The sequence below is a fragment of the Halichoerus grypus genome, chromosome 14 (assembly GCF_964656455.1).
Source record: "Halichoerus grypus chromosome 14, mHalGry1.hap1.1, whole genome shotgun sequence".
NCBI classification, from domain to species: Eukaryota; Metazoa; Chordata; class Mammalia; order Carnivora; family Phocidae; genus Halichoerus; species Halichoerus grypus.
Window position 1 is genome coordinate 33,062,343 of NC_135725.1, and position 9,873 is coordinate 33,072,215.

General features: G+C 41.3%; 1 protein-coding gene across 1 annotated transcript; it reads left to right on the forward strand.

Moving 5' to 3' along the window:
* Positions 1-1,105: 1,105 nt before the first annotated feature.
* On the forward strand, positions 1,106-1,870 carry TPD52L3 (TPD52 like 3). Its single transcript, XM_036065754.2, has one exon. The coding sequence runs from the start codon at positions 1,106-1,108 to the stop codon at positions 1,868-1,870; it is 765 nt and encodes a 254-aa protein (XP_035921647.2).
* The last annotated feature ends 8,003 nt before the right edge of the window (positions 1,871-9,873 follow it).

Here is a 9,873-nt window from a genome sequence, read left to right on the forward strand (position 1 = left end):
CAAAAGAGAGGATCATAGGGGAAGAGAGGAAAAATAAAATAAGATGATAGCAGAGAAGGAGAAAAACCATAAGGGTCCCTTTTCATAGAAAACAAACTGAGGGTTACTGGAGGGGAGGGGTAAGGGGATGTGGTAACTGGGTGATGGACATTAAGTTGGGCATGTGATGTAATGAGCATTGGGTATTATATAAGACTGATGAATCACTGACGTCTACCTCTGAAACTAATAATACATTATATGCTAATTAATTGAAATTGAATTTTTTTTTAATTTTTAAAAAACAATAGTCTTTGTTCTTATTAAGCTTAAATTTGCCACAACTATTACAGATTTATTTGTTCTCCTTCTTTCTCCTCCCAAAAGTAACAGACAATTATGACTGGTCAGACTCACTGAGTTTCACTATCCCAAGCCTCTGGCATGGTTGATACTTCATGCCACGGGAGCATGCATGTCCTTCACTACCTAGACTGAAGAGTTATGAGGAGCCTCCAAATCCACTTTATGAGTAGTCCTAGGAGTTTCTCGGGCCCTTTGGTAATCTGGGAAGGGAAAATGGAGAGGATACAAGACCAGGAGTTCTAGACTTCCTGCCCCCACCTTGAGGTAGTTTTCATTTATTTTCTGTATTGGGCTTTTTAATAAATTTATAAATTAGTACAAGGGGTTCAACTGATTTTCAAGAGTTTGGCAATGCCTGGTGTGGTGCAAAGAGGTCCCTAAGGGAAGTCAGACTGTTTGAAGGCTGGGACCTACCCTCCTACTACGGCAAAAGGAAAAAAAACCTCTCTCTGATAATAATTGGCATACCACCCACCTCACACGTTCATTGTTACATTGAAACACCACCAGGAGCGTGGGAGTCATTGCAGCTGAGCCCAGGGTTCCTTCCGCTGCTGTCTTTAACTGGGAAATCTCACCCTCGCACCACCAAGCCAGCAGGGCCAGGCCCTGCCCCTGCCCCTGCCCCTGCCCCCGCTCCCCCCACTCCCTACCCTCCACCCGGAAGTGGACCCCGTGAGTGGAGGCATCCATTGCACATGTCAGAGCAACGTCAGAACAGCCAACTACCCGCCAAGGAGGCCGTTCTGCCGGCTAAGATATGGATCCATCCCTCCCAGAGTCCTACTCCACCAGCCAAGAGTTGGACCCCACAGGTTTAGATTTCAACTCTGCTGGCCAAGATTATTTCTCCACTGGCTATGTGTATGACTCTCTCTACCAAGAATTGGACCTGGACTCTCTTCATGAAGATCTTTCCCAGTCCATGCCAGGCACCATGACAGAGATCTCAGCAAACACACATGCCGAACCAGAGGATCTCACAGAGGCTGAACGAAAGGAGCTCAAATCCGAGCTCACTAAATTGGAGGAGGAAATTGTAACCCTACGCTATACTCTGGCAGCCAAAGAAAGATGTTGCATGGAGCTCACGAGGAAGCTGGGCCTCATAGCCCTGGTGGGGCTAAGGCAGAATCTGTCCAAGAGCTGGCGTGATGTTCAAGTCTCCAATGTTTACATGAAACAAAAGACTTCAGCTGCCCTGTCCACCATGGGCTCTGCCATTTGCAGGAAGCTTGGAGACATGAAGAAGTCAGCCACATTCAGATCTTTTGAAGGTCTGATGGGGGCAGTCAAGTCCAGAGTTGCGGGTGGCAGAGAGCTTGGCAGTGACTGCCTTCCTTCTTCAGCTGGGAGTGGAGATGATTCACTCCTGGCTTCAGGGAGTGGGAATGATCCGCTCCCACTTTCCAGGAGTGGGAATGATCCAGTTCAGTGGAGTGGAGTTGATCCGGTTCCAAGGAGTAGAGATGATCTGGTTGCAGGCAGTGGGCATGACCTGCTGCCCGTTCTGGAGCCAGAATGAACCCCTTGGTTACCTTGCCTGGCCACCTAACCAGTGCAAGAACTCCATTTCCTCATCACAATTGTGACTCTGCCTATCAAAAACAAGCAACTAAACCACAATGGTAAAGTTAATTCAGGAAATGGACAGAGGCCAGTTTTGAGAAAAATAATTCCCATTTGAACATAGGTATTTGCTGCTGTTGAGATAGAGACCCCAACATTTTGTACCCAGTTATTTTACGCTAAAGTTAGTAGATGAAATGTATCACTATACTAGCCTTCTGGAGTTGCATTTAAATGGACAGGACAATGGCTTCAGAGAGATCTTAGGCCCACGCCCGAACTTTTTCAGAAAAACTGGTCTATCAGAATGCCAAAGTAGCTTTCTTTTTAGAACTGGAAAAAGGGTATGAAATAATCTGTAATTTTATCCCCTCCCCATTTCCTTCCTTCCCTAAATCTCAGAAGGAATCTTGAAAGCTCTACCTGGCCTACAATTTTTGCTTTAAAAAAGATGATCAAGAACACTGTTTCTCTGAGACCCCCAGAAATGAGAGGAAAGTATTGGTAGACTAATTGTTACATAATACTATAGCCTTCAAAAACTTGATTTTTTTTAAGCTCCTAATTAAGCAAAATAACTTTAGCTTCAATTTAGGAGATTGTTACTTTGGACTCAAGCTGAAATTGCAACTTTGCCTTGTGCTTCTTAATCTTTCTGTTGTGGCAGCATGTGCCTACCACAATAGCATTCCACCTAAAAGGAAAAAAAAAAAAATGCTTCTCTGTTCTGCAGCAATTCCTAGTTTGTTACCATCTCCATCTGAGGGGCTGGAGGGAAAACAGCACAGCCAAATTCAAGAAAGATACACCCCTGTCTTAAGCAACACTGCAACATTTAAAACAGAATGCTCATTCCCTGTAATGCTGGCCCTATGCCTCTGAGTATACCTAACTGACTTTATACATCACTGGTTTCTTTGACTTCAAGTCTGTCCTCTTTTAAAACTAACCCCAACTGAAAAGGAAACAGAACTTGAGCCCTCAGGGGATTTGGGAAGTAGGGCAGAGGGGAGGGATTCCTTTTCCATTTTCAAAATGCCAGGACCCGGCAGCTACTTTCATTCCTCCAGTCACATTGCCTAAGGTAGAAGTTTGTGTCTTTTTCATTTTCAGCAGGGGAATAGGACTTTTATTTGCTTGGGTATATATTATAACATGTCACTGCCTAAAGGTAGTCCCTCCAATCTAAGAAGGTGATCCTGTTCTGTTGATTTTTGAATGCCTCCCTATTCCTTTGGTTTTCCTATAAGCAAAACCAAAAACCACAATAAATGCAAAAGCACTTGGTAAACTGTAAAGTCACTTATGTATCTCAACCCTCCACAGATTTCTAAACACAAAGTTTTGCTTGGATTAAAACAAGATGTTCAACTGTTTTACATGTCTTACTTTGTAGTATTCACCAACCAAAATGGTTTTTCTGTGCTGAAGAACTAAAGACAAACTTGCAGCACACATAAAGTAGACCAACAGGCAAAGGCTTTGACCTCATACTGCAGAAAGCCCGGTGTTAGGGAAAATCTCAGACTGACATCATGGGCCAAACCCAGAATATGTTCTATTTATTTAGTAATTCAAGCAAATGCAGTAACAGTTTTCCCCCAATAAATCTTCAACTCCCTAAGAGCAGTAAAGAACATATCTCTTTTTATTCATCATTGTATTCCCATGCCTGGCCTAGCGTAGATGCTCAAGAAACACTTATTGAATTAATGAAGGAATCAATATCACATATTTCAGACATCAAATCTTGGATCCAAGAGGTTATCAACAAGACGTTGACAAGTTCCTCCCACTTTTAAACAAAGCATTTTGCTTCCCTATTCAAAGATAATTTAAGGGGCGCCACAGTAACTCAGTCAGTTAAGGGTCTGCCTTTGGCTCAGGTCATGATCCTAGGGTCCTGGGATGGAGCCCCACATTGGGCTCCCTGCTCAGCGGGGAGTCTGTTTGTCCTTCTCCCTCCTCCCTGCTCATGTTCTCTCTCTCTCTCAAATAAATAAATAAAATCTTAAAAAAAAAAAAAAAGATAATTTAAGACCCTACCATGTGTCAGGCCCAGTGTCAGGCTCTGAAGGCACAGAAATTAGACGTGGTCCATACTCTCTAGAAACAAATTTTCAAATCATTATGATTCCCTGCAGTAGGTGCTACAAGAGAGGAAGTCTGTGAAAGAAGTGGTTTCAACTCTGCCTCGATAGGTCAGAAAAGATTTCAGAGAGGCAGAAAGTCATAGAATACTAGCAGGAATTTGCCAGACAGACAAGAGCAGAACACTCCAGATAATATCCAGAGAAACTAAGTCATGTAAGAATGTAATAGAATGGCATGTTTCAGGAAATATCAATAAGTCATTGGGTCTAGAGAGAAATGAGGGTAGAGAAATAGTATGGGCAAGATCATAAATAGTCTTATATGCTCTCAGACACTAATTCTATAGGAAATAGAAAGGCATTGAAGGTACTTAAGTCAAATGTGTTTTAGATAGATCACTCTGGTCACTATAGAAATAGATTGAGGAGTATTTAAGAGGTAGAATCTCTGACTTAGGAAACAACTGCAAAAGAGAGAGGGATGGATAGATTTGCAAGTGGATAAGGATGTAGAATTAAAGAGTTAATACTAGCAATGCTGGAGCTGCACATTTGCTTTGGCTCTTTTATTGGATTTCAGCATACCTGCATTAATAGTCATGGACATCAAATAAAAAGCCTCTGTGAACATGTGGATACTGGATTAAAGGTTTCCTCCAGACTTCCTTTCTTCTACTTACTTCTACTCTTCTCATGCATTGCTTCTTCTCATTCTGTAGTCTATCTTCATAATTTGATCCCCTCTGTTTATCTACCCTTATTTGGCTCTTGTAGCCTAGCTTCAGTCTATTTAAATTTAACCTGACCACTTCAGGATGCAATTTCCTCTACTTCCTGGAACATTGGAACCCTCAAAGATGCCCATTCATAGGTCTGGCTCAACTCCTAAGAACAACTGGTTGGGAGGGATATTGGAAAAAAATTCCCTGAGGCTCTCAGTTTTCTAGGTCTTCCATTGCCCATAAGAGTGTAGGGGTTAGGATAGAAGGTAGAGACAAGGGTTGAAAGTTCTAACTCTCACAGATGACACTCCACATGCAACTGGAAGGATGGGAGTAGAATACCAAGCCCTTGTACATTAGCATCATACATACCCCAGCATATTGCTAACATCACTCCCAGAGAAATTGACCAGCAACTTCTGGAGGCTACTTTAGTTCTAAGCTTCAGATTTGACAGAAACTATACCACATGCCTATTCTCATGGCTTGCATGGACCACAGAGAGGTGAGCAGTGACCTCTGGCCTACAACTTTGTAGGTCTTCTGATAACGCTAGTCAATATTCTTGATGGTTATACCCATCAAGGAGATGGTGCCATGTGTTGATTCTGCTAGGGTATGAGGTCAGCTGTATCTAGGCTATGAGAGTATATTTCTTGCCCATGAACTCCAATGTAAGAAAAAAGGATGAGTGCCACTCTATCAAAACTACTGGGGCTGGGGCACCTGGGTGGCTCAGTTGATTAAGCGTCCAACTCTTGGTTTCAGCTCAGGTGGTGATATCATGGGTCATGAGGTCGAGCCCTGTGTCGGGCTCCATGCTCAATGGGGAGTCTGCTTGAGGATTCTCTCCCTCTGCCACCCCCCCAACCCATCTCAAATAAATAAATTTTTTTCTATTATTAACATATAATGTATTATTTGTTTCAGGGATACAGGTCTGTGATTCATCAGTCTTACACAATTCAGAGCATTCACCAAAACACATACCCTCCCCAATGTCCATCACCCAGCCACCCCATCCCTCCCACCCCCCTCCACTCCAGGAACCCTCACTTTGGTTCCTGACATTAAGAGTCTCTTGTGGTTTGTCTCCCTGTCTGGTTTCTTCTTGTTTCATTTTTTCCTCTCTTCTGCTATGATCCTCTGCCTTGTTTCTCAAATTCCACATAACAATGAGATCATATGATAATTGTCTTTCTCTGATGGACTTATTTTGCTTAGCGTAATACCTTCTAGTTCCATCCACCTCATTGCAAATGGCAAGAGTTCATTTTTTGATGGCTGCATAATATTCCATTCTCTCTATATATACCACTTCTTCTTTATCCATTCATCTGTTGATGAACATCTGGGCTCTTTTCATAGTTTGGCTATTGTGGACATTGCTGCTATAAACACTGGGATGCAGGTGCCCCTTCAGATTATTACAATTGTATCTTTGGGGTAAATACCCAGTAGCACAATTGCTGGGTCATAGGGTACCTCTATTTTCAAATTTTTGAGGAACCTCCATCCTGTTTTCCAGGGTGCTGCACCAGCTTGCCTTCCCACCAACAGTGGAGGAGGGTTGCCCTTTCTCCACATCCTCACCAACATCTGTCATTTCCTGACTTGTTATTTTTAGCCATTCTGACTGGTGTAGTTTTGATTTGTATTTCCCTGATGCTGAGCGATGTTGAGCCCTTTTTCATGTGTCTGTTGGCCATTTGGATGTCTTCTTTGGAAAAATGTCTGTTCATGTCTTCTACCCATTTCTTGATTGGATTATTTGTTCCTTGGGTGTTGAGTTTGATAAGTTCTTTATAGATTTTGGATACTAGCTCTTCATTTGATATGTCACTTGCAAATATCTTTTCCCATTCTGTCAGTTGTCTTTTCATTTTGTTGACTGTTTCCTTTGCTGTGCAAAAACTTTTTATCTTGATCAGTCCCAATAGTTCATTTTTGCCCTTGCTTCCCATGCCTTTGGCAATGTGTCTAGGAAGAAGTTGCTGCAGCTGAGGTCGAAGAGGTTGCTGCCTGTGTTCTCCTCCAGGATTTTGATGGATTCCTGTCTCACATTGAGGTCTTTCATCCACTTTGAGTCTATTTTTGTGTGTGGTGTAAGAAAATGGTCCAGTTTCATTCTTCTGCATGTGGCTGTCCAGTTTTCCCAACACCACTTATTGAAGAGACTGTCTTTTTTCCACTGGATATTCTTTCCTGCTTTGTCGAAGATTACTTGACCATAGAGTCGAGGATCCATTTCTGGGTTCTCTATTCTGTTCCATTGATCTATGTGTCTGTTGTGCCAGTACCATACTGTCTTGATGATTACAGCTTTGTAATAGACTTTAAAGCCTGGAATTGGGATGCCACCAGCTTTGGTTTTCTTTTTCAACATTCCTTTGGCTATTTGGGGTCTTTTCTGCTTCCATACAAATTTTAGGATTGTTTGTTCCAGCTTGGTGAAAAATGTCAATTGTGTTTTGATAGGGATTGCATTGAATATGTAGATTGCTCTGGGTAGACAATATTTGTTCTTCCAATCCATGAGCATGGAACATTTTTTCCAATTCTTTGTGTCTTCCTCAATTTCTTTCATGAGTATTCTATAATTTTCTGAGTACAGATCCTTTGTCTCTCTGGTTAGATTTATTCCTAGGTATATTATGGTTTTGGGTGCAATTGTAAATGGGATTGGCTCCTTAATTTCTCTTTCTTCTTTCTCGTTGTTGGTGGATAGAAATGCAACAGATTTCTGTGCATTGATTTTATATCCTTCCACTTTACTGAATTGCTGTATGAGTTCTAGCAGTTTTGGGGTGGAGTCTTTTGGGTTTTCCACATAAAGTATCATATCATCTGCAAAGAGTGAGAGTTTGACTTCTTTGCTGATTCGGATGCATTGTATTTCTTTTTGTTGTCTGATTGCTGAGGCTAGGACTTCTAGAACTATATTGAATGGCAGTGGTGATAGTGGACATCCCTGCTGTGTTCCTGACCTTAGGAGAAAAGCTCTCAGTTTTTCCCCATTGAGAATGATATTTGCTGTGGGTTTTTCATAGATGGCTTTTATGATATTGAGGTATGTATCCTCTATCCCTACACTGTGAAGAGTTTTAATCAAGAAAGGATGCTGTACTTTGTCAAATGCTTTTTCTGCATCTATTGAGAGGATCATATGGCTCTTGTCCTTTCTTTTATTAATGCAGTGTATCACATTGATTGATTTCTGGATGTTGAACCAACCTTGCAGCCCAGGGATAAATCCCACTTGGTCATGGTGAATAATCCTTTTAATGTACTGTTGGATCCTATTGGCTAACATTTTGGTGAGTATTTTGGCATCCATGTTTATCAGGGATACTGGTCTGTAATTCTCCTTTTTGGTGGGGTCTTTGTCTGGTTTTGGGATCAAGGTAATGCTGGCCTCAGAAAATGAGTTTGGAAGTTTTCCTTCCATTTCTATTTTTTTTGGAACAGTTTCAGAGGAGTAGGTATTAATTCTTCTTTAAATGTTTGGTAGAATTCCCCTAGGAAGCCATCTGGCCCTGGACTCTTGTTTTTTGGGAGATTTTTGATTACTGCTTCAATTTCCTTAGTGGTTAAGGGTCTGATCAGGTTTTCTATTTCTTCCTGGTTCAGTTTTGGTAGTTTATACATCTTCAAGAATGCATTCATTTCTTCCAGATTGTCTAATTTGTTGGCATATAGTTGCTCATAATTGTTTGTATTTCTTTGGTGTTGGTTGTGATCTCTCCTCTTTCATTCATGATTTTATTTATTTGGGTCCTTTTCTTTTCTTTTTGATAAGTCTGCCCAGGGGTTTATCAATCTTATTAATTCTTTCAAACAACGAGCTCCTAGTTTCGTTGATCTGTTCTCCTGTTCTTTCGGTTTCTATTTCATTGATTTCTGCTCTGATCTTCATTATTCTCTTCTCCTGCTGGGTTTAGGCTTTATTTGCTGTTCTTTCTCCAGCTTCTTTAGGTGTAGGGTTAGGTTGTGTATTTGAGATCTTTCTTGTTTCTTGAGAAAGGCTTGTATTGCTTTGTATTTCCCTCTTAGGACAGCCTTTGCTGCATCCCAAAGATTTTGAACAGTTGTGTTTTCATTTCCAATTGTTTCCATGAATTTTTTTAGATCTTCTTTAATTTCCTGGTTGACCCATTCATTCTTTAGTAGGATGCTCTTTAGCCTCCATGTATTTGAGTTCTTTCCAACTTTCCTCTTGTGATTGAGTTCGAGTTTCAAAGCACTGTGGTCCAAAAGTATGCAGGCAATGATCCCAGTCTTTTGGTACAGGATGAGACCTGATTTGTGACCTAGGATGTGATCTATTCTGGAGAGTGTTCCATGGGCACTAGAGAAGAATGTGTATTCTGTTGCTTTGGGATGGAATGTTCTGAATAGATCTGTGACGTCCATCTGATCCAGTGTGTCATTTTTGTTTTTGTTTGTCCTGGAAGATTTTTATCTCTCCTTCTATTTTCAATGACAGCCTAGCTGGGTAAAGTATTCTTGACTGCATATTTTTCTCATTTAGTGCTCTGAATATATCATGCCTGTCCTTTCTGGCCTGCCAGGTCTCTGTGGATAGGTCTGTTGCCAATCTAATGTTTCTACTGTTGTAGGTTGCAGACCTCTTGTCCTGAGCTCCTTTCAGGATTTTCTCTTTGTCTCTGAGACTTGTAAGTTTTCCTATTAGCTGTCCGGGTGTTTACCTATTTTTATTGATTTTGGGGGGGCTTCTCTGTGCCTCCTGGATTTTGATGCCTGTTTCCTTCCCCAAATTAGGGAAGTTCTCTGCTACAATTGGCTCCAATATACCCTCTGCCCCTCTCTCTCTTTCTTCTTCTTCTGGGATCCCAATTATTCTAATATTCTTTCACTTTATGGTATCACTTAGCTCTTGAATTCTCCCCTTGCGATCCAGTAGTTGTTTATCTCTTATTTTCTCAGCTTCTTTATTCTCAATTATTTGGTCTTCTATATCGCTAATTCTCTCTTCTGCTTCATTTATCCTAGCAGTTAGAGCCTCCATTTTTATTGCACCTCATTAATAGCCTTTTTTTTAAAAAAGATTTTATTTATTTATTTGACAGATAGACAGAGTGAGAGAGGGAACACAAGCAGGGGGAGTGGGAGAGGGAGAAGCA